The sequence below is a fragment of the Sus scrofa genome, chromosome 15 (assembly GCF_054392235.1).
Source record: "Sus scrofa isolate SSC_HxYL_T2T_F1_AM1 chromosome 15, Sscrofa_HxYL_maternal_Yorkshire_Landrace_v2.0, whole genome shotgun sequence".
In the NCBI taxonomy this organism is placed as follows: Eukaryota; Metazoa; Chordata; class Mammalia; order Artiodactyla; family Suidae; genus Sus; species Sus scrofa.
In genome coordinates this window covers 70913693-70938914 of record NC_139397.1, presented here as the reverse complement: position 1 = coordinate 70938914, position 25222 = coordinate 70913693, and the positions used below count along the sequence as shown (strand labels likewise).

The 25222-nt window shown below is 41.9% G+C and overlaps 1 protein-coding gene across 1 annotated transcript in view; it reads right to left on the bottom strand.

Annotated features, from left to right (window-relative positions):
- The window catches only part of OCA2 (OCA2 melanosomal transmembrane protein), a gene marked incomplete at its 5' end in the record, with an annotated part of 212604 nt that extends 188082 nt beyond the window's left edge, over positions 1–24522 (bottom strand). The window contains 2 exon segments of the mRNA NM_214094.2: positions 4748–5017; positions 24440–24522. Coding sequence (NP_999259.2) covers positions 4748–4995 — 248 coding nt within the window.
- Positions 24523–25222: the final 700 nt, after the last annotated feature.

Sequence of the window (25222 nt, the reverse complement as noted above, 5' to 3'; positions counted from 1 at the left end):
ATGCAGGGTTGTTAAAAAGCATTCAAACTTAAGAGATCAGAAACTTAAAATCATATATATATTTTGAGATGGAGAGAGAGAAATTACTATATATATAACTTTCATGGTAACTAAAAACCAAAAATCTATAATAGATACACATGCAAGAAAACTAAGCAATGAAACATAAAACTAGAGACAGTCATCAAATCAAAAATGAAAAGAGCAAAAAAAAAAAAAACTATATAAGAACCACAACACACCCCAAACAATTAACAAAATAGCAATAACTACAAACCTATCAAAAACTATTTAAAATACTAAATGCGCCAATCTAAAGACAGGGAGTGGCTGAATGGATATAAAAACAAGACCCATTTATATATTGCCTACAGTTGACTCACTTCAGACCTAATGACACACTCAGACTAAAAATGAGGGAACAAGAAAAAGGTAGCTTATGCAAACAGAAACAAAAAGAAAGCCTTTTTGTTGGAAAAACCTTCCTGAAATATTCAGGTTCATTTTGTGCTATAACAAGTATAATCTAATCAATACAATTCATTTTTTCCAAAAAAAAAAGAAAAAAAAAAAAAGAAAAGAAAGCCAAGGTAGCCATACTTATACCAGAAAAAACTCAGAAAAAACAGGCTTTAAAACAATAACTGTTATAAGAGATAAAGAATGATATTCCAATAATGATCAAGGGATTAATCCAAGAAGAAGATGTAACAAGTGTAAGTATATATGCATTCAATACAGGACCATCTAAATACATAAATCAAATATTAAATATTAACAGACATAAAAGGGAGTTCCTGTCGTGGCGCAGCAGAAACAAATCTGACTAGGAACCATGAGGTTGCAAATTTGATCCCTGGCCTTGCTCAGTGTGTTAAGGATCTGGCATTGCTGTGGCTGTGGTGTAGGCAAGCAGCTGTAGCTCTGATTAGACCCCCACTTTGACTCCTAGTCACTTCTATATCACTTATGTATGAAAGAGATATATTCAACATCCTGTGATCAAACATAATGGAAAATAATATGAAAAATAATGTTTATAACTTTGTTGTACCGTAGAAACTAACACAACATTGTAAATCAACTATACATCAATAAATTTTTCAAAAAAACAAACAAAAAAAAAAACTCCCATTGTGGCTCAGTGGATTATGAACCAGACTAGTATCCATGAAGATGCAGGTTCGATCCCCAGCCCCCCTCAGTGGGTTGGGGCGTTGCTGTGAGCTGTGGCAATGATTCGACCTCTAGCCTGGGAACATCCATATGCCACAGATGCAGCCCTAAAAAGTAAAACAAAACAAAACAAAACCCAAAAAAAGTCTGAAGAATAAAAATCATATAGACCTCAACAGATGCAAAAAAGCCTTTTGACAAAATTCAACATCTATTCATGATAAAAACTCTGAACAAAGTGAGAATAGAGGGAACATAACATCAACATAAGTCCATACATGACAAGTCCACAGCTAACATTATACTCAATGGTGAAAAGCTGAGAGGATTTACTCTAAGATCAGGAAAAAGACAAAGATGCCCCTTCTAGCCTTTTCTATTCAACATATAGCTACAACAATCAGACAAGAAAAAGAAACAAAAGAAATCCAAATTATAAAGGAAGAAGAAAAACTGTCACTGTCTGCAAATGACATGATACTATACATAGAAAATACTAAATACACCAAAAAAAAAAAAATACTAGAACTCATCAATGAATTTAGTAAAGCTCCAGGAGATAATACATAGAAACCTGTTTGTTGCTACACACCAACAACGAACTATTAGAAAGAGAAAGCAAGAAATCAATCCTATTTATAATTGTATCAAAAAGAATAAAATACCTAGGAATAACTCTAACCAAGAAGGTAAAATACCTTTATTGAGAAAACTATAAGATGTTGATGAAAGATATTCAAGATTAACAAACAGGAGTTCCCATTGTGGTGCAGCAGAAATGAATCCGACTAATAAACAGGAGGTTGTGGGTTCAATCCCTAGCCTCACTCAGTGGGTTAGGAATTCAGCATTGCCACGAACTGTGGTATAGGTGGCAGATGCAGCTCAGATCCTGCATTGCTGTGGCTGTGGTATAGGCTGGCAGCTGTAGCTCCAATCTGACCCCTGGCTTGGGAACCTCCATATTCTGTGGGTGCAGCCCTAAAAAGAAAAAAAAAATTACACAAACAAATGGAAAGATACACTGCATTCATGAACTGGAAGAATTAATATTGTTAAAATGACCATACTAACCAAGGTAATCTACAAATTCAATGATTTAATGCAATCCCTATCAAAATACCAATGTCATTTTTCACAGAATTTGAACAAATAATTCAAAATTTTTTATGGAACACAAATGACCCCAAATAGCCAAAACAATCTTTAAAAAGAGCAAACCTGAGGAGTTTCTACCATGGCTCAGTGGTAAGGAACCTAAATAGTATCTATGAGGACTCAGGTTCAATCCCAGATCCAGTGGGCTAAGGATTTGGCATTGCCATAAGCTGTGGTGTAGGTCGCAGACACAAATCAGATCCTGCACTACTGTGGCTGTGGCATAGGCCAGCAGCTGCAGCTTCAATCCGGCCCCTGGCCTGAGAAATTCCACATGCTGCACCTGCAGCCCTAAAAAGACATTAAAAAAAAAAAAAAAAAAAAAGCCTAAAGTATCAAGGTCCAGGATTGCAAACTATATACTATTCCTGGCAGCCAAAGGACAAATGGGGCACAGCAGGCCAAACACTTCTGCCTACTCACACCTCTGCCTGCTTCCCTCCAGTTCAAAATGAATAACAGATCAACGGGAAACTGAAAGGAGACTGCTCTCAGAGTTAAAAAAACATAAAATCCCAAATTATCTTTTGGGCACAATATTAAGCAATCTATTTGTAGCCTCTCATAGCATTTTTGAGTTTTGTTCCTTCTCTTCATGAACCTATAACAGTTTATACATTTTATTTTATTTTTTGTCTTTTTAGGGCTGCACCCACAGCATATGGAGGTTCCCAGGCTAGGGGTCAAACTGGAGCTACAGCTGCCGGCCTATGCCACAGCCACAGCAATATCAGATCCAAGCAGCGTGTGTGACCTACACCACCGCTCATGGCAATCCGGATCCTTAATCCATTGAGAGAGGCCAGGGATCAAACCTGCATCCTCATGGATCATAGTCAGGTTTATTTTCGCTGCACCACAGCGGGAACTCCAGTTTATAAATTTTAAATTCAGGCTACAGAGTTGACTTTTTTTGTGAACCTAATGGCTTCCATCTTGCCTCATCTATACATCTTATCATCCATAAGAACACTTGACCTTTCATTTTTCTACTTATTTTCATGAAACAAAAAGGGAAAAATGCAATGACCCTGAAGTAAGCTTTAGAAAGCTATGCATTTGGAGCCACAAGATAACACCACACGTGCATTCCTGGGAACTGCATGCCATTTCAGGAGTTCAGCCAAGTGCTCCTGTGGGATGGGACCAGGCCCTCCACACTCACAGACGCTCACACCAAGCTAGTCCTGCTTCTAAGTGCTCACAGAACAGAGGCACTAGGCAAGGTTCACTCTTGCAAGGATGCTGTGGGCTGGGTTTCCTGGTTGCTGTGGCTCCCTCTTGTGAAGAAGCTCAGCAGGGAAAGGTGCATCTTGGGATGCTCTCCTCTGCGACCCAGGGTCCCTGCTTGTCTGTGGTGGGGTCCTCAGCCATAGCCATCGCCTCCTAGCTGCACTGACTTTCAGCCCTGCATCCCTAGGCTTGACCCTTGGCCCTGCTTGGGGACATGCCCAGGTCAGCTCTCCAGACTCTCTACCTGCTTCCTATCATCCCTGGGGAAGGTGACATTTCTGGGCTCTGTCCTCACAACATGGGGACACAAAGGCTGGCAGAGCTGCATGGGAGGTCTTCTTTTGCCCTCCAAGTTTCCTCTGATCCTCAGACAATGGCAGGTGCCTTCTGGCTGTCCTCCCCAAGCCCCAAGTGTGCCCCACACTCTCCCTCTGGACCTCCTGTTCATAAAGCCCACAGTGAGTGTCCCCAGGTAGCCTCCTGGTGCACAGAAGGAATACATGAGGTAAAGAACTTGGAAAATACTTCCTCTCCTGGTTGTCCAGACTCTCAACTCACTGCAATGTCTTTTTCTGGAAATTAGAAATTCGTTAGTCTTTCATCCTTTCAGGACTGAATAACCAATATGTCCCAAAAAGGCACCATAGACACATTCTCATAGGATGCTACTTTTATGTATATTCATTGCTTTTACATTGTTAAAGCTTTTATCAAAAGTTTTTAAAGTAAATCTAGATTTTTCTAATGTGAAAAACAATATTCAATCGATCCACTTAATGTATATATGGAATAAAACATGTTTAAAGTTACATACATATGCTTTAAAATCATATAAAACTTTCACTACCTTAAATAATGTAGTAAATGCCAAGGTTTAATTCTAAAAACTTGCTTTCGATTTTTAGAAAATTTTGGATTTATGTTAGCCACTTTTTCTATTTTTATTATCTTTTAGATTTATGTTAGCTACATTTTCTATTTTTATTATCTTTTGGATTTATGTTAGCCACATTTTAGAAACAGCATTCATTCAAAGGAAGCCAGGGAAGTAGTAATACTGGAAAGATTCTTGCACAATATCTGGAAATTTTTCTCACCAAAAAATGTGAGGAAACTATGCTCATGGAATTCTAATATTCATGAATTCCACATTTACAAGACAAAATTGTTTTAAACTCACCTCCGCTCCGTGAGGAATGGGCCAAAATCCTGGTCCATAGGAACCCAGCAGCTCTGCCCAGCAGCCCCACTGAGGTAGGGGCCCCGGGAGCCTGCCTTGCTGCCTCCCTGCTGTGGTCTGTGGTTGCTGCTGTCGAGTCCCACCAGCCCCAGACTTCCTAGGCCAGCACGGCTGGGGGCAGACGCCTGAGGGAGCTCCATCTCCAGCACGCCAGAGGTCGGCCTGCCTTCTCTGTTCTCTAGACGCATGTTTCTGTTGCCACTCTTCTCACTAGGGTCAGCCAGAAAGAAACCACTGTTGACAAAAAGCACACTGGGAATATCATGTGCACCTTGGGGAATTCGTACTACTGAATGGTACAGTAGAAAGACCCCATGAGGCCCTTTCCATCTTTCAGCACTCTAAGATCACATGGAAAACAGAGCACGCTCATCGCCAAGGAGGCATGTGTCAGCATATTTCACACTAGCACAGACCTAACTGTTCAACCACACAGCATTAGTTAGGTCCATTGTGATCCATGCATAGTATGAAGTACTATACAAACATAAACATCCTCTAGAGTTATTGATATTGGGAAACATTTAAAATATGGCAAACACCAGTGAGTGAAATAAAATAAAAAGAAATATACCAGAATGTATTTCTTTTTACTTTATTTTTGTCTCCAGGCTAGGGGTTGAAAGGGAACTGCAGCTGCAGGTCTATGCCTCAGCCACAGCAATAAAGATTCAAGCCTCGTCTGCAACCTACAATGCAGCTTACAGCAATGCTGGATCCTTAACCCAATGAGCTAGGCCAAGGATCGAATCCACATCCTCACAGGCACTATGTCAGGTTCTTAACCTACTAAGCCACAGTGAGAACTCCTGGAATTATTTCTTGAAACAAATATGTACGGAGTATATACATAGAACAAAAGACGAAAAAGACACATCCTCCAGAATATGGATACCTCTAGTGGTGGAGATAAAGAAGACTGGGCTTTCTCTTTTGCCATTGTTTGTGTTATGGTGCTAACAATTTTTGCATCTAGCAAATTAATACTTTTACAATGAGTAAATAATAATAATACCTGTTATGAAGATGAGAAAAATCACTATACTTGCAAGGTTACAGTGTCCTACTTTGGGGATTATGTTTTAACCCATTGCCATTTTATTTGTTTACAGTCAGCAGCACCCCGCCGCCCCACAAGACCTGAGGTTCGAGGCAGCATGGTGTGCTCTCAAAGGTTGCTATGAAGCCCCTCACTTCCCACAGGCTTCCTATAGCTGCTTGCCATATGGGTGCCAACATATCTGCTCATTTCATCAAGCAACGGCGAGAGTCTTCAGAGCAGGTCAACTAGCAAGGAAGACTTTCATATGCAGAACACAGTCACGATGTAATATGGTCCTAACCATCATCTCTGCCATATTCTATCAATGGGAAGCCAGTCACAGAGCCCACCCTCACTCAAGGGCAGGGTATCATTACATAAGAGCATGAAGCCAGGCAGTGAGGATCATGGGGGCCACCCTGGAATCTATCGGGCAACCGTGGTAGGACCTCACACTTGGCTTACCCTCTGTGTGCAACCAGACCAGTGGCTAAACAAGGCCATGAGAACTCTAGGTACTCTGATGGTCCCACCTGGCCTCCACGTGCAGGGTCACAGTGAGTCCTAGCATTGCCTAGAAATCCTGCTGCATCTCCAAAGGCAATTTGCACTCCCTCTCTCCTGCACGTCCTTAAATCCCCATCTAACTTCCCCCCATTCAGTCTCAGCCATTGACTTTTTCTTTTCCTTCCTTCACTGATGGGATCAGCCAGGGTCCAAGAAGGAAATGGAAGCTGTTATGAGCACATAACCCTAGAAGCTGGTTACATGGGAAGTGGACATGCCAAGAATCTAACCAGAGGCTGAAATCAGCAGCAGCAGGAGACCTCTACCTACAGCAGCTGAGGGGTGGAGAGAGAATGTGAGTGCAGAAGCCATGGGAGACATTTCTGGAAGGAGCTGGAGCCCCAGAAGAGACGCAACCTAAAGCAGGGTTGAACAGGGCAAAGTACTGGCCTCTCCCTTCCTCCTTTACCAACCCCCTCAGCAGACTCTCCCACGGGCCAAACTCAGCAGGAAGCTGTTAACCCAGGAAGCTGAGCCTGAGCCAGACACGGAGATTCAGAGTAGAGCATAGCAAGGGCAAGGAATGTCTCCAAGAGCAGTAAGTCCCAGGATCTGCACATTGACAAAATGAGGCAATGCGAAGAAAGTACCCAGCTTCCCAAGGCCATGCCTGCCTGCAGCCCTATCAGGTACAGCAGAGCCCACCTGCTCTCACCTGCTCAGACTACTTTGTTAAAACTCTCCTCCTGGAGTTCCTGTCATGACACAGTGGTTAACGAATCCAACTAGGAATCATGAGGTTGCGGGTTCGATCCCTGGCCTTGCTCAGTGAATAAAGAATCCAGCATTTCTGTGAGCTGTGGTGTAGGTTGCAGACGCAGCTCAGATCCCGCGTTGCTGTGGCTCTGGTGTAGGCCAGCGGCAACAGCTCCAATTAGACCCCTAGCCTGGGAACCTCCATATGCCATGGGAGCAGCCCTAGAAAAGGCAAAAAGACCAAAAAAAAAAAAAAACCCACCAAAAACTCTCCTCCTTCTCTCCTGAATCATTTAGGCCAGCATGCAAACACACCGAACACTAAAAAGATACATCTCAGGACTTGTGCTCCCAGGAACATACAGTAGAATTGCTTTTCCCTCTTCCTCCTATTTTATATAAACCTGACTCTTTTTTTTTTTTGTCTTTTTAGGACCACACCCACAGCATATGGAAGTTCCCAGGCTAGGGGTCAAATTGGAGCTACAGCTGCCAGCCTACACCACAGCCACAGAAACGTGGGATCTGAGCTGTGTCTGCAACTACATCACAGCTCACAGCACCACCAGATCCTTGACCCACTGAGCAAAGCCCAGGATTGAATCTGAATCCTCATGGACACTACTCATGTTCATTACCACTGAGCCACAATGGGAACTCCTTAACTTGACATCTTATATAAAACAACTGTAAGAAGACTCTGAAAGGTGGACAGAAGAAGGACAAATTAGGGACCCAAGGAATTACACAGGGGTGAGCCTGTGCCCCTGGGTTTTTATCATGTCTCATATATCCCAGGCAGGGTGCTGAAGAAGTCAGCAACCTGGAAACACCAACAGATACAAACCTAAAATGTCCCAAGAAAAGCCTTCCCTCTCTAGCCAAAGGAACAGGAATGCAGTAGCCTAGTAGGATAGGAAATTTTTAAACAATAACTACTCAACTGCAGGCAAACACTTGATCCACATCTACCCAGACAGCAAAGGCCGAGTGGTAAGCCTAAACCCCCACCTTCACCAGACTGTAATAAGAGGCCCAGACCCCGATCCTCACTTATGTAGTATCAAAGAAGGCAGATAGGGAGCTGGGACATTCAGCTCTGCTGAGTTCTAGGAAGTCCCCCTCCTCCCTAGCATTCCCCCCTTCATTTGGTAGAGACCACAAGTAGGGAACCTGAACTTCACCCCCACCTTGCAGAAAGGGAAACCCCTTGCCCTCCTTGTTAAGGTGTCAGGAGGCCAGGAGGAAAGTTAGAACTTTCATTACTTCTCAGCATTAACAAGGGGTTCCCTCCCAACTGTGTCCCTGGAGGCCACATGAGGAGCAGTGATAAGGTGCCTCCATCCCTTCCAGTTAGGATAGGACCAGCAGAGGCCCAGCAGGAATCCAGAATCCCCACAATCCCACCTAGAAATAATGGGGAATCCTTCCCTACCCTGATATCAACTGAAGCTAAGTGGGGAACTTAGGTTTCTAATCCCACCTGACAGCAATGAGACAGTACTAGACCCTTCTGCAGGACTGGGGTCAGAAGAAACCAGCTAAACAGAAAGTTTAAGTAGGAATTAGAGTCTCATAATACTCCAAATGTACAAGTTTCAATCAAAATGACCTGTCACAGTGATAACCAAGAAAATCTCAACTTGAAAGAAAACAGATGAGAAGACACCAAGATGATAGGTATGTCAGAAAGAGCTGACAGAGTTTTAAGGCAGCCAAAGTGAAAAAGCTTCAAAAGCAGTAACAGACACAGTAGGAACAAATGAAAAAATAGAAAGTCTCAGCAAAGAAACAGAAAGCCTCAACAAAGAATAGCCAAATGGAACTGAAAAATACAACAGAAAAAATAAAATTCAATAGATGGACTCAACAGCAAAATGATGGGAACAGAAAAGAATCCATGAACTGGGCGATAGAACAGTAGAAATACCTAATATGAACAACAGAGAAAAAAATTAACAAATCCTTAAGAGACTTGTGGGGCTATTCCATTCATGTAATTGGAATCCCAGAAGGAGGAGTTACTGTTGTGGCTCAGCGGATTCATAACCCAACTAGTATCCATAAGGATGCAGGTACAGTCCTTGGCCTTGATCAATGGGTTAAGGATCAGCATTGCCACGAGCTGCGGTATAGGTCGCAGATGAGACTCGGATCCCGTGTTGCTGTGGCTGTGGCATAGGCCAGCAGCTACAGCTCCTATTCAACCCCTAGCCTGGGAACCATCATATGCCACATGGGTGGCCCTAAAAAGCAAAAAAAAAAAAATAATAACAATAATAATAATAATAATAATCCCAGAAGGAGAAGAGAGATAGTATGTAACTGAGAAAGTATTTGAAGGAATAATGGCTAAAAAATGCCCCAAATTTGACAAAACACACATACCTACCAATGAAGATAAATGCAAAGAAATCTACACTAAGATATATTACTCAAACTTTTGAAAAACTGAAGACAAAGAAAAAAGCTTGAAACCAAGCAAGAGAAAAGCAATGATTATACCTATAGGGGAAAAAAAATCAAATACTAGAAACCATGGAGGCTGGAAAAAGTGGCATCATATTTTTCAAATAATCAAAGGAAAGAACTGTCAACCCAAAATCCACTATCCAGTGAAAACATCCCCAAGGAATATAAGGGAAATCAAGACTTTTTAAATTATTTTTTGCTTTTAAGGGCCGCACCCACAGCATATGAAAGTTTCCAGCCTAGGGGTCCAATCGGAACTGCAACTGCCAGCCTACATCATGGCCACAGTAACACAGGATCTGAGCCACATCTGTAACGTATACCACAGCTCACGGCAATGCCAGATCCCCTATCCACTGAGCAAGGCCAGGGATTGAACCTGCATCTTCATGGATGCTAGTCAGATTCATTCCTGCTGCGCCACAATGGGTACTCCCTCAAGACATTTTTAGATGGAGGAAAAAAAAAACTAAGAGAATTTGTTGCCAGCAGACCTATCCTAAGAGAATGGCTAAAGAAAATTCTCTAAACAAAACAGGAAAGATAAGAGAAGAAATTCTGGAGCATCATGAAAGTAAAAAGAACAATGGAAACATAAAAAAATATGAGTAAATACATTTTCTTTCCACTCTGGAACTTTCCAAATTGTTTGATTTTTTGAAGCAAAAATTACAACACTTTTTGATGTGATTATCAATATATGTAGAAGAAATATTTAAGACAATTTATCACAAATTGGGGAGGTAAAAGGATGGAGAGGGAGGTAAGCATTCTAGATTTTACTCTGATAAAATGATTACAAGAGAACTGTGAGAAGAAATGTATATATAATTTAATACCTAGAGCGACCACTTTGAAAAGCTATAAAAATATATTCAAAAATACTATAGATCAAGAAAAGATTATAAAATATATTCAAGTAACCCAAAGCCCTGACACATCAAAATTACACTAAATATAAGTGGTCTGAATACAACAATTAATGAAGTTTAGCAGAATATATTAAAAAACACAACTCAAGTATGTGCAGTCTATAAGAAATTCACTTCAAAAATAACAAAATAAGTAAGATAAAAGAAAAAAGATGAACAAAGATATATTATTCAAGCATTAATCCAAAGAAAACATGAGTAGCTAAACTGATAAAAGATGCAGTAGACTTCAGATCAAAGAAAATTACTGGGGACAGAGATGCTGTATAATGATAAACAGGTCAGTTTACCAAGAGAACACAGAAATCTTAAACGTGTATGCACCAAATAGAGCTACAAAATATGTGATGGAAAACTGACAGAAATGAAAGGAGAAGCAGACATGTACTTCACCTCTCTCTCAGCAAATGATAGAACAAGACAGAAAACTGGCAAGAATATAGAATTGAACAACTGTAAACCAATCTACTGGATAATCTGGCCAACAACAGCATAACATTTTTTAAATGCCCATAGAATGTACATTAAGGCCATACACACCTTGAACCATAAAACAAACTTCAACAGATTCAAAAGAACTGAAATCATATAGTGTGTTATAAAGAGACAAGGGGGAGTTCCTATTGTGGCGCAATGGTTAACGAATCTGACTAGGAATCATAAAGTTGTGGGTTTGATCCCTGGCCTTGTTCAGTGGGTTAAGGACATGGCGTTGCTATGAGCTGTGGTGTAGGTTGCAGATGAGGCTCAGATCTGGCATTGCTCTGTCTGTGGTGTAGGCTGGCAGCTGTGACTCTGATTAGATCCCTAGGCTGGGAACCTCCATATGTGGCGGGTGCAGCCTAAAAAGAAACAAAACAAAACAAATTTGTAAATAATCCAGGAGTGAAAAATGAATTCTCGAGGTAAATCAAAATTATAAAGAAATGAATTAAAATTAAAATATAACATATCAAAATTTGTGGAACACAGCTAAAGGAGTGATGTGAGGGAAATCTACAGCACTAAATGCTCAAATTAACTAAGCTCTCATCTCAATAACTTAGGAAAAAAAGAGCAAAACAAACCCAAAGCAGACAAAAATAAGAAAGTAATAGGTATGAAAGCAAAAGCCAACAAAATAGAAAAACAGCAGAGAAAATCAATAAAATGAAGAACTGGTTATTGAAAAACCTCTAGCACAACTGACAGAGCAAAAAGTAAATACAAATTACCAACACAAGGAATGAAATGTGGAATATCACCACAGACCCCAGAGAAATCAAAAGGACACCCATAAGAAAAACCTGTAGTTAACATCATACTTAATGGTAAGAAAATCGAAAGCTTTCCTGAGAAGATCAGGCAAGGACTCTAATCTCACCATTCCCATTCAACATGGAAGCTCTAGCCAGGTGAACAGAGCGAGAAAAGGAAATAAAAGCATACAGAAGAGAAAGGAAGAGATAAACCTGTCTCAATTTGCAGATGGTATGGTTTTCTACATTAAAAAAAAAAATCCCAAGGAACCTACAAAAAACTCATAGAACTAATAAGTGAGTTCAGCAAGGTCATTTCAAAATCTAATATTTCTACACAGTATCAAAGAACATGTTGATACCAAAATTAAAAACATAACACCATTGGGAATTCCCATTGTGGCTCAATAGAAACAAACCTGTCTAATATCCATGAGGATGTGGGTTTGATCCCTGGCCTCGTTCGGTGGGTTAAGGGTCTGGTGTCTCCATGATCTGCAGTGTAATTCACAGACACCACTCAGATCTGGCATTGCTGTGGCTGTGGTGTAGGCCAGCAGCTGCAGTTCTGATTGGACCCCTGGCCCGGGAACTTCCATATACCGGAACTGCAGCCCTAAAAAAGAAATAATAATAATAATAATAATACCATTTACAATTGCTAAAAAAATTAAAGATTTAGGTATACACCTAATAAAACATTTACTGGCTAATAAGCTGGAAACTACACAATGCTGATGAAAAAATTAAAGATCTAAATACATGGAGGAAAAAAAAGAGAGATCCCATTGTGGCACAGCAGAAATGAATCTGACTAGGAACAGTGAGGTTGAGGATTCGATCCCTGGCCTCACTCAGTGGGTTAAGGTTGCCATGAGCTGTGGTGTAGGTTGCATACACAGCTCAGATCTGGCGTTGCTGTGGCTATGGCGTAGGGTGGTGGCTACAGCTCCAAATGGACCCCCTAGTCTGGGAACCTCCATATGCTGCAGATGTGGCCCTAAAAAGACAATAAACAAACAAACAAACAAATAAATAAATAAACACATGGAGAAATATGGCAAGTTTATGGATTGGATGATTCAACACAGTCAAGATGTCAATGTTCCCAAAATTGAAATACAAGTTTAATTCAATGTCTATCAAAATTCCAGCAAGATTTTTTGTAGATATAAACAAGATTATTCTAAAATTTATACAGAAAAGCAAATGATTGAGAATAAGTAACACAATTTGGAAAAAAGAAGATTAATTATATTGTTAACATAATATACATTATGTTATATACATGATTAACATATTATATAATGTTATAGCTACAATAATCAAAAGGATGTGGTATGGACAGAGATATACACATAAGGATCAATGCAACAGAACAAACACCAAGAAATAGGCCCAGAAGGATTCTGACAAACATACAAAAGCAAGTCCATGCAAGAAAGACAGCCTGCTCAACAAACAGTGCTAGAGCAAATGGATATCCACAGGTGAAAGAAAGGAAGAAATACAGGAGGAAGGAAGGAAAGGAATGAGGGAGTAAGGGAGGAAGGAAGGAAGGGAGGGAGGGAAGGAGAGAACTTTAGCTTTGCCTTATGTGTTGCACGAAAGTTAATCAAAAATGGATCGCAGACTTAAATGTAAAACTATAAAAGTTTTAGAAATAAACATAGGAAAAAATCATCAGGATCTGGGGCTTGGCAAAGAGCCTTAAACTTAACACCAAAAACATGATCCATAAAACAAACAAAAACTGACAATTGAAATTCACCAAAATTGGAAGTTCGCATCATGGCTTAGCAGTAATGAACCTAACTAATATCCACGAGGACTAGGGTTTAATCACTGGCCTTGCTCAGTGGGTTAAGGATCTGGCATTGCTGTGAGCTGTGATGTAGTTCACAGACATGGCTCGGATCTGGTGTTACTGTAGCTATGGTGCAGCAGCAGCTACAGCTCCAATTTGACCCCTAGCCTGTGAACTTCCATATGCTGTGGGTGCAGTCCTAAAAAGAAAAAAATAAAAGAAATTCACGAAAATTTAAAAAGTTTGCCGTGTGAAAACTTGTTAGGAGGATGAAAAGACAAACTATATTCTGGTATAAAATATTTGCCAATCACATATACAAAAATGGACTAATATCCCTAACACACAAAGAACCCTCAACCTCAACAGTAAGGAAACAACTCATTAGAGAACAGGCAGAGGCATGAGGAGTCACTTCACTGAAGACCATATACAGATAACAAATAAGCACATGAGAAGATGTCCGTCTTCACACAGCCATTAGGAAAATGGAAATTAAAATTACAGTGACATATCACTGTACATCTATGAGAATGTCTAGAATTTAAAAATAGAGACAACAGCAAATGTAGGTGACCAGGCAGAGACTGGACCCCTCACACACTGCCGGAGGGAATGATATAAACAGTCTCAAAAGCAAGTTGACCATTTCTTAGAGAAGAACTATCATAACCCCCTGAAACTGCACCCCCAGACAGTTATCTAAGAGAAATGAAACTTATTTTCACACAAACGCCCGTATATAAATGTTCATAGCAGCTCTATCCAGGCCCAAACTGGAAACAACCCAGATGTCTGCCAACAGCTGTCAATGTCTGCATGGTTAGGAGGCAGGATCAAGATGGTGGAGTTGGAAGACCATGAGCGCACCTCTCCTCATGAATACATCAAAACTACAACTACATATAGAGTATCTCTCGCCGAGAAGAACCTGAAGACTAGCAGAACAGCTCATCAACAACCAAGGATCTAAAGAAAGAAGCACACAGTCTGGTAGGAAGGAAGGAGAAGTGATCTAGTCAGGACCCACATGCCTAGCAGGGGACCCAGAGAGACAGGGGATCACAGAGGCTAAGGGATATTCCCTAGGCAGTGATGGTTTCAAGCCATGTAATTAGGTAACACAGTCCTGGGGTCTGACACTAGGAAGATGGGCCCACTTAGATGATTTTAAAACCAGTGGGGCTTATCAGAGGGCTGTGGGGAAATTATGACTCTGCTCTTAAAGAATGTATGTACTTGGAGTTCCCATCATGGCACAGTGGAAATGAATCCGACTAGGAACCATGAGGTTGGGGGTTCAAGCCATGGCCTTGCTCAGTGGGTTAAGGATCTGGCGTTGCTGTGAGCTATGTGGTATAGGTCGCAGATGTGGCTCAGATCCCACGTTGCTGTGGCTCTGGTATAGGCCAGAAGCTACAGCTATGATTTGACCCCTAGCCTGGGAACCTCCATATGCCATGGGTATGGCCCTAAAAAAAACAAACAAGCAAAAAAACATGTATGTACTTGCTGATAGAGACAGCAGACTTAAATGCCAGCACTTCTGCAGCATGACCCCAGCCCACACCAGAACTTGCTATAGTCCCTCCTACTCCAGCACTGTTCCCCTTAAGGCAGAGGCTGCCATCGCCATAAAAGGGCACATACTTGAAAGGAGCAGAGCCAGTGCAGGTACTGACCTTACTTCTAGCCAGGGCAAGAGCACCACTGCCAGCCTGCATGCATGCATATACCAGGGAAGGAGTCAAGACAATTCAGAAGAGCTTCCCCAGCCTTCTGGCCTTGACTCTGCCTGTAATTAAGGGGCACATGGTGGAAAAAGGCAGAATCAGCTCAGAAGTGTAGCCCCAGCCCTGTTCATGCCCCCAAACAAGACAGAGAATGCAATCACACCAAGGAGAAGCACAACTCCCTGAGGGCTCTACTCCAGCCTCTTTGGCCCTTGCCCAACCCTCAAAAGGGTGACAACTGCCACTGAAACTAGGAGTAGCCCCAAATGCCACCTGGTTCTGGCTCTAGCTTTTCTGACTCCATCCCTAATCCCAACCAAGGCAGTGGCTATCAGCACACCCCAGGGAAGAGGTGGCCTGTAGCCATATCAGATCCAGCTCTCCTACCAAAGCCACTGGGAACACAGAGGCTGCATAGGGACTCTTTCACAGAGGGACACCCTTTCAAGACTGGGGCAGGTGATGGTTTCTCCAAATTTCAGAGGGACAGAGAAAGTTAAACAGGATGAGAAAATAAAGAATTAAGTCAAACAAAAGAACATGAAAAAAAAAGAAACCCTAATGAAACAGATAATTAATTTACATTATAAAGCATTCAAAGCAATAGTAAGTAAAACGATAACTTGGGAATAGAACAGATGGACACTACGAGAACTTCAACAAAGAATTAGAAAAATATATAAAAAAAGTACCAGTCAAGCTGAAGAATACAATAACTGAAATGAAAACACACTAGAAGGAATTAACAGCAGACTATATGATACAAAAGAACACATAGGAGTTCCCGTCGTGGCGCAGTGGTTAACGAATCCGACTAGGAACCATGAGGTTGCGGGTTCGGTCCCTGCCCTTGCTCAGTGGATTAACGATCCGGCGTTGCCGTGAGCTGTGGTGTAGGTTGCAGACGCGGCTCGGATCCCGCCTTGCTGTGGCTCTGGCGTAGGCCGGTGGCTACAGCTCCGATTCAACCCCTAGCCTGGGAACCTCCATGTGCCGTGGGAGCGGCCCAAGAAATAGCAACAACAACAACAACAAAAGACAAAAAGACAAAAGACAAAAAAAAAAAAAAAAAAAAAAAGAACACACAAGCACTCTGGAAGACAGAATAGTGGAACTCACTCAATTAAAACAGGAAAAAGAAAAATATTTTTTAATAAGGATAGATCCCTGGCCCAGGAACTTCCATTTGCCATGGGTGTGGCCAAAAAAGAGAAAAAAATAAATTTAAAAAATTTAAAAAATAAAAATGAGGATAGTTTAAGGAACCTCTAGGACAACATCAAGTATATGAACATTCACCTTATAGGGTTCCCAGAAACAAAGAGCTTCTAAGATAAGCAAAAACAAAATAAGTTCATCAACACTAAAGTGACCCTAAAAGAAGTGTTAAAGGGCCTTCTCCAAGTGGAATAGAAAAGGCTATAAGAAGTAAGAATATACGAGAAAGGAAAAATCCCACTGGTATAAGTAAATACATAGTAAAGGCTGTGGATCAACCATTTAATTAAGCTAGTATAAAGATTAAACCACAAATATTATAAAAATCAACTGTAACTACAAAAAAACAGCTGAGGGATAGACATGAAAATGTAAAACATGACATCAAGAACACAAAACATCAAACAAAGAATGTAGATCTTCTAGAATGTATTTGAACTTAAATGGTTATCAGTTTAAAACAAGTAGATACAGTTATAGGTCAGCATATATGAAACCTACAGTAACCACAAATCAAAAACCTGTAACAGATACACAAAAACTAGAGAGAAAAGAATACAAGCATACAACTAAATCATAAAAATCATAAAACCACAAGGGAAGAAACTAAAAGAGGAAAAAAAGAACAGGGAAGAACTATAAAAACAACCAGAAAACGAGTAACAAAATGGCAGTAAGTACACAATAAGTACAGAGCCATCGATTATTCATTTTAAATTCCCATGGACTAAATGCTCCAATCAAAAGACATAGGGTGGTTGATTAAACTTTTTAAAAAGACCCATCTATGTGCTTCCCACAAGAAATTCACTTCAGAGCCAAAGACACACACAGACAGAGTGAGATGGTGGAAAAAGGTGGTACATGCAAATGGAAATATAAAGAAAGCTAGGGTAGCAATGCTTATATCAGACAAAGTAGACTTTAAAATAAGTCCATAACAAAAGATAAAGAAGGGTATTATATAATGATAAAGGGATCAACCTAAGAATAAAATATAACATTCCTTATCATATATGCACCTAATACAGGAGCACCTAAATACATAAGAAAATATTAACAGATGTAACAGGAGAAATTTACAATAATACAATATTATAATAACAGTAGGAGACTTTAACACTCCACCTACATCAAAGACAAATCATGCAGACAGAAAATCAATAAGGAAACAGACATCTTAAATGACACATTAGGCCAGTTGGACTTAATAGATATTTATAGGACATTCCATCCCAAAATAGCAGAAACTTAGACAACTACATTTAGAAGAATGAAATAAAACATTTTCTCACACCTATACAAAAATAAACTCAAAATGATTTAAAGACCTAAATAAAAGACCTGAAATCATAAAATTTCTAAAAGAAAACATAGGACCGACACTTTTTGACATTGCCCTTAGCTATATTTTTTGGGTCTGTCTCCTCAAGCAAAGGAAACAAAAGCAAAAATAAACAAATGGGGCTACATCAAACTAAAAAGCTTTTGCATGGTGAAGGAATCTATCAACAAAACTAAAAGTAAACCTACTGAATGGAAGAAGATATTTGCAAATGATACATCTGATAAAGGGTTAATATTCAAAATATAAAAAGAACATATAGAGATCGACATAAAAAAAAAAACTAATTAAAAAATGGGCAGGAGTTCCCGTCGTGGCGCAGTGGTTAACGAATCCGACTAGGAACCATGAGGTTGCGGGTTCGGTCCCTGCCCCTGCTCAGTGGGTTAACGATCCGGCGTTGCCGTGAGCTGTGGTGTAGGTTGCAGACATGGCTCGGATCCCGCGTTGCTGTGGCTCTGGCGTAGGCCGGTGGCTACAGCTCCGATTCGACCCCTAGCCTGGGAACCTCCATATGCCGCGGGAGCGGCCCAAAGAAATAGCAAAAAAAAAGACAAAAAAAAAAAAAAAAAAAAAAAAAAAAAAAAAAAAAAAAATGGGCAGATGGAGTTCCTATTATGGCTCAGTGGTAACAAACCAGTATCCATGAGGATGTGGGTTCCATCCCTGGCCCTGCTCAGTAGGTTAAGGATCTGGTGTTACCGTGAGCTGCAGTATAGGTCACAGACATGGCTCGGACCTGGCATGCTGTGGCATAGGCTAGAAGCTGCAGCTCCAATTCAATCCCTAGCCTAGGAACTTCCATATGCCACACATGCAGCCCTAAAAAAATTAATAAATAAATAATTTTTAAAATGGGCAGAGGACATGAACAGACTTGTTTTCCAAAGAAGACACACAGATTGGGATAGGCACATGAAAAGATGCTCAACATCACTAATCAACAGTGAAACGCAAATCAAAATCACAAGAGATCTTTTCACACCTGTCAGAATGGCTACTGTCAAAAAGACAAGACACAACAAGTGGGAGAAAACTGAACATTGAACACTTGAACATGCTTGGTCAGAATGTAAAAGTGGAGTCACTGTGAAAAACAGTATGGTGGTTTGTCAAAAAAATTAAAAACAAAACTAGCGTATGATCCAGCAATTTCACCTCTGGGTATATATCTGAAAAAAAATGAAAATACTAATCTACACTCCATGCAGCACTATTTACAATAGCCAAAATACAGAAGAACCTAACTGTCCATCAACATATGAACAGATAGAGAAAATTATATATATATAAAATATATATCATACTATCATATCATAATATATGATAATATATGATATGCTTTATATATGTGTGTATGTAACATATATAATGGAATATTGCTCAGCCATGAAAAATGAAATATTGCCATTTGCAACAACATGGATGATGACCTGTAGAATGTTATGCTTCATAAAATAAGTCAGAGAAAGACAATAGTCTTATTTTTTACTTATATGTAGAATATAAAAAAATAAAACAAATGAATGTAACAAAACAAAAACAGATTCACAGATTTGTAGAACAAACTAGTGGTTACCAGTGAGGAATGGGATGGGATGAGGGGCAAGATAAGGGAAGGGGAGTAAGAGGTACGAACTACAAGTTACAAAATAACTAAGCTACAAGGATATAATTTACAGCACAAGAAATATAGCCAACATTTTAGAATCACTTTATATTGAGAATAATCTATAAAAATATCAAATTACTATGTTGTACACCTGAAACTAATATAATATTGTCAGTCAAATACTCTTCAATAAATAAAATAAAGAGAAAACACAGTAACAATAAATGTCATCTGCTGGGGAAAAAAAAGAAATGAAAGTTATCAAAACATCAATTGCATGCCTTAAATATACAATTTCTATTTGTCAATTATACCTTAATAAAGCTGAAAAAAAGAAAATGGAAAAAAAGACATGTGAGTGGTTAAACAAATAGTGTTACATCTGTACCATGGAATCCTACTCCGCAATAAAAGGCACAAACTATTGATATGTGCAACAACTTGCATGAGTGTACTTTCACAGAGTGAAAAAAAAAAGCTAATCACAACAGGTTATACACACCATACGATTCTCTGTGTGGAGCATTCTTTTTTTTTTATTTTTTATTTTTATTTTTTTGCTTTTTAGGGCTACACCTGTGGCATATGGAGGTTCCCAGGCTAGGGGTCCGATCAGAGCTACAACAGCCAATATATGGCCTACGCCACAGCCGCAGCAACATCAGATCTGAACCGCGTCTGCAAACCAAGCCGCGTCTGTGGCTCACGGCAATGCCAGATCCTTAGCCCACTGAGCAAGGCCAGGGATCGAGCCCGCAACCTCATGATTCCTAGCCGGATTCATTTTCACTGCGCCACGAAAGGAAATCCCTGAAGCATTCTTGAAGCAAAAAAATTATAGAATGGAGAAGAGATTTGCAGCTTCCCTCCGGGTTAAGGGGTGGGGGCAGAAGGAATGTAAGTGTGGCTAAAAAAGGCAACAGGAAGGGTCCTTGTGGAGACAGGAATGTTCGTGAATATCCTGGCAGTGATGCTGTAATATAGATTTGCATGAGGTTTACTATGGAGGAAACTGCACAAAAGGCACAGGGGATCTTTATTATTTCTTACAACTGCTCATAAATCTACAAAATAAAATCTACCTAAAAACAAAAAATTGAATCTGTCTTCCCAGGGTCCTTCAGCCGCTGCCCAGTTCCTCTCCTGTCCTCTCCCACAACCTCTCAAGACTATATTCACTTCTCCTTTATTGCACCCTCTTCACTCAAGCTAGCATCCATGAATTTGATGGAAAACCATCTGGCCAAGGTCATGGGTCACCTCCCAGCTCTGTCCCTGTCTGGGATTATCAGCAGCCTTGCCTGCAGCATCCTCTCTTTTGATCCCAGGTTCACTGGGCCTCTGGTTCTTCTTCTCATTCTCTTCTGCTGACTCCCTCCCCTCTACACAGCCTCTATCTAGGTCCTCCCTCCCTGGATCTCAGTCTTGGGACCTTAAACACTGGCCACTCTCTGAAGACATCCATCTCCAAATCCAACCTGCCCTGAGCACAGACTCCCACGGCAGTCCCCTCTGAACACCTGCTCAGCACTGCTGAATGAAACTGCTCTTGTTCATCTCACTTCCTAGCCAGTTTGTTGGCTCTGGTCACCCAGGGAGCCCTCTCCCCTATCTTCCTGTGAACTGGTGTTTGGCACTTGCCATCTGCCCTTACATGGATTAACTCACGAGCCACTGCAGCTACTGACTGGAAGCACACCCTGAGCAGAGCTCAGGGTGGAGATCAGGAGTGAGGCACTCTGTGCTCTGAGAAAACTAGAAGAGGTCTTCAGACAGTTAGATATTTTTAGGAGGAGATCTCATGTGCCCAATTCTTGCATCTCCTCATATCTAGAAAAATGCTAAAATCCTTCATGGTGATGTCTGCTCCTCATGACTAATGGTAACCTTCATGAGACCAGCAGCAAACTTCTGTAAAATGTGTGCATGGCTGCATGCATCTCCCCCTTCACCTTTATCACATAACATTGATATTTATTATTTCCCTCTGCCTCTTTGGAGCAGTATTTCAGAGCTGCCGGAACTACCACCACCAAAACAAAGGATGTCAGACATCTGCGAATGCAGCCACCTCCAAGGATAAGCCAGTGAGCTGTGAGAGAACTCAGGAAAGAAACAAAGAACACCTGCCATCTCACAGCCATCGGATTGCAGCCACTCCTAACAGTGAGCCCTGAGGAAAACTCAGGCTGTGAACACAGGGATATGGGAATGACTTCAGTGAACCCAGACCTTTGTATCTTCCCATAAAGTCACAGAATTCCTTAACTTGGAATATCTGGTTTTCCCAATTATCAGCAGTAAACCTTTTGTTCCTACTACCTGCCCTTGGTTGCAAAAATTCCTATGTATCCTAGCTTCCCCCTCGCCTCCTCAGAGCAGTTTCTCAGGGCTACCTGAGATGGTGTCTCCCGGGCTTTAAGTCCTAATTTTGCCACCAATAAAACTTAACTCAACTTTCAAGTTGTGCATTTTTTTTTTAAGTCAACATTCCCCATCCCATTCTTTCAAATACATCCCAAATCTTCCTGCTCACACCTGGTCATCACCTCTCACATGTGTGACTACAAAAGCCTAGCCCACAGCCTGACCTCTGGGCACGCACCTCTCAGCACCCCAGCCCCTGAATGAATCCCCTTGGACCCAAAGCCTCAGTCTGGTGTCCAGGAACCCTACCCCCCTGCCTGGATGTTAAACTAAAATAGCTTCCTTTAACTCACAGGAAACATCCCAAGCCATCCTACCTGTGAATGGCTGCAGGAAAGAAATTAAGACATCCTCTCCAGGAGTCTGGCCATAATCAGGACATATTTGCAACAACTTACAGCCTTTTTACTCTACCTCCTCACCTTCCCCTTTCTTTGTTCTATAAAAGAAACTAGCACCCAGACCCCAGTAAAATGGTTCTCTAGGACACTACTCTGCTGTCTGCTCTGGCTCCTGGCTTTCTGAATAGTCCTTATTCCTTGGCCCAGAACCTCATCTCTGATTTTTTGGCCTGTCTTGTGGTGAGCAGAATGAGCTCAGTAACACATAAATCAGCGGCAGGAATATACGACATGTGGAAAATAGTTTCTTCGTAAATTTTAAGAACATTTTTCTCCAAGTTTTTCAATCACGTGACATAATACAACAATGAAAAGAGAAGAAAGAAAAAAAGCATGCTGGCTGCTGTGACAACTTTATTATTAAAAAGAAATCATTCCACAGACAACGCCCTCCTCCTGTGGACAATGTCTAAGTTCCTAAGAAAACAAACCAAAAGTCATCAAAAGTTCCTCTCCTCCTAACATACTATTCAGACCCAAAGCTTTCTGGGTACAGAACTGCATACTCGGGGGTCGTGGGTGCCCAGCAGTGGGGGCAAGTGGCCCAGGTGAGCTGCTCCCTGAGGAGCAGGCAAGGGGCAGCACAATTGGAAACAATGACAAAATGCAGAATCAAAACTCCATAAAATCCACCCAGCAAATGGGACTCTCACCTGGACAGGTGACTCCCAGTTGCCCTCTGCAGCCCAGACCACTGTGTCCAGCAGCCTTCGGTCCACCCCGATGTCTCCACAGTGTCCAAGCAACCCTGCAGAAGACTCGAGGCCTGGCCCTCCGCTCAGGACCCTGCAGCACCACTGACGACTCCCTCTGACCCTGCAGACCTCTCACCTAGGAAGTGCCCCCTGCCCTGGCTGCACAGCCACCTCTCAGCTGGCAGGACTCAGCGGTGGCTTTCTAGAACCCCCTGGCTGCTTCCCACCACCTAACCACAGAGATCTTTCCAAAATGTGCCTGACCATATGGATTCAGGCTTAAAATCTTTCCCAGGGTACCCAGCAGCAGCCAAGGTCAGCCCCTCCCTCCCTGAGCCCTGAGACCTCAGCCAACCCCAAGGGACTTGTGGCTTCTCAGAAAACAGCAGCAGCATTTGCCTTTCACAAGTGTAATAAAATTTTAAGAATTTACGTTCTTAAATCACCCCTGCTTTACACCTGCTTTGAACAACTGTACTCAAGTGTTTGTAAGCTACACTTGGAGTAGGAAACACTTTTTGTGCAAACCTTTTCAATTTACCTAGAGCTTTCACCTCTTATTTTTTTCCATTGAGATTTAATCCTTATTAGCAATTATGTGAGGGTTGGTGTGCCCGATTGCACTCAAGCTCACCCATCCTCCAAGCCCTGGCAGACCTTGCCCCATGGGGACAGCAGACCCCATGTCCACCCCTGCCAAACAAACCTCAGGGACAGCATTTCCTAGATGATTTAGGTTATAGTGGGCTGCCTTGTTTAGGAGACAACAGCTTCCCTTGCTGCTCACTGCTCCTGTTGGCTCTTCCTCGGAATCAGGACCCTTTACAAAGTTGCCACATCCTCTAAATCAGCACTCAGTCACCCGCGGAGCTTCATTAGCAACTAGGCCTGTGCAGTGGGAGCCCCAGGTACCTGCTCAGAGCTCCTGGCCCAGGCCTGGGTATGCAAACCCAAGCACGACACCCACAGACACACCAGTCTTTCCACGTCCTTGGAAAGAGCAAGCAACATTAAATGCATTTATTCCACTGTGTGTGGCCAGAGTGCAGAGCAGCAGCTGGGAGGGATTTAAGGTTTTCACCCTGGCGCATTCCATTCCACAGGAACGCCTGACCAGCGCTCACGAGGGTTAAGCGGGAGGTGGGAGCAGATGCCAGCCGGCAGTTCAGGCAGAACATTTGCTGTCCCAAAGCTTCCAAATTCCCCTCCTCCTTAGCCCCAAGGCCCACCCGGGCTGCAGGCGCCCTATGTCTTGGTAACCTGCCTCCCAGCAAGCCATTAAACCCAGTGGAGAGCTCGCACACCCGCTGTGCAGTCTTAGACTTCGCACCTTTTCTCTTAGAGGAACTTCCCTTGCTTCTTAAAGCAACAACTCAGCACAGGCTTATTAAAACCCTGCCTGCTCCCTAGAACAGGAGAGCTCCTCACCTCCTCTCTCTCAACTAACCTTAAGACTTGATCCTCTTCCAAGAGTGAGTTACTGGTCCAAGGTGAGAGCTCTGAATGATGAGGGAGGCTGTCCCCTAAGGGTGTCAGGCGGTGCCAGCCGGCTGCGGTCCTCCAGCCCGCTGGCCACGCCCACAGACGTCCCCGCAAGCACGCCCGCCCCGCCCCCAAGGCCCGCTGGACTTGGTCAGGGGGTGGGGGGTGTGGCCTCACCTCAGGAGCAGAAGACCCTCCAAGAGGGACACAAGAGGCTCCAGGTCAGAGGCCAGAGTTCTCCGCAGATGCTGGGCACAGCCTGCGCTCGCTGAGCCTTTGTTAAGCTCCACTCGCTAGAAGAAAGCCAAACACTTGGGACAGGTTTTTCCCTTAATAAGAAACTGGGCGAATAGTTTGCCTACTTTGTTCAGTTCTGCGTTTTAAGAGCTCTTTGCTAACACTGGTAAACCTGACCTGCTTTCCCTTGACTTTCTCATTGCCTTGTTCTCCCTCCAGCCTAGGGCTGTGGCCAAGGTTACACTGTGGAAACCACTGGCTCTTACAACATACAGACACACACATAGACACATAAACTACACACAGACACACCCATATACAGATGCATACATGGACAGACATAGACACGTAAACACACAAGGAAATACAAATGAACACACAAAGACAGGTAAATTATACACTGACACAAACATACGCATATACATACCACTACATGTCACACACCATTCAGAGATGCAGAAACACACAGAAATATAAATGGATGCCCAGAGAGACATACAACTACACGCAT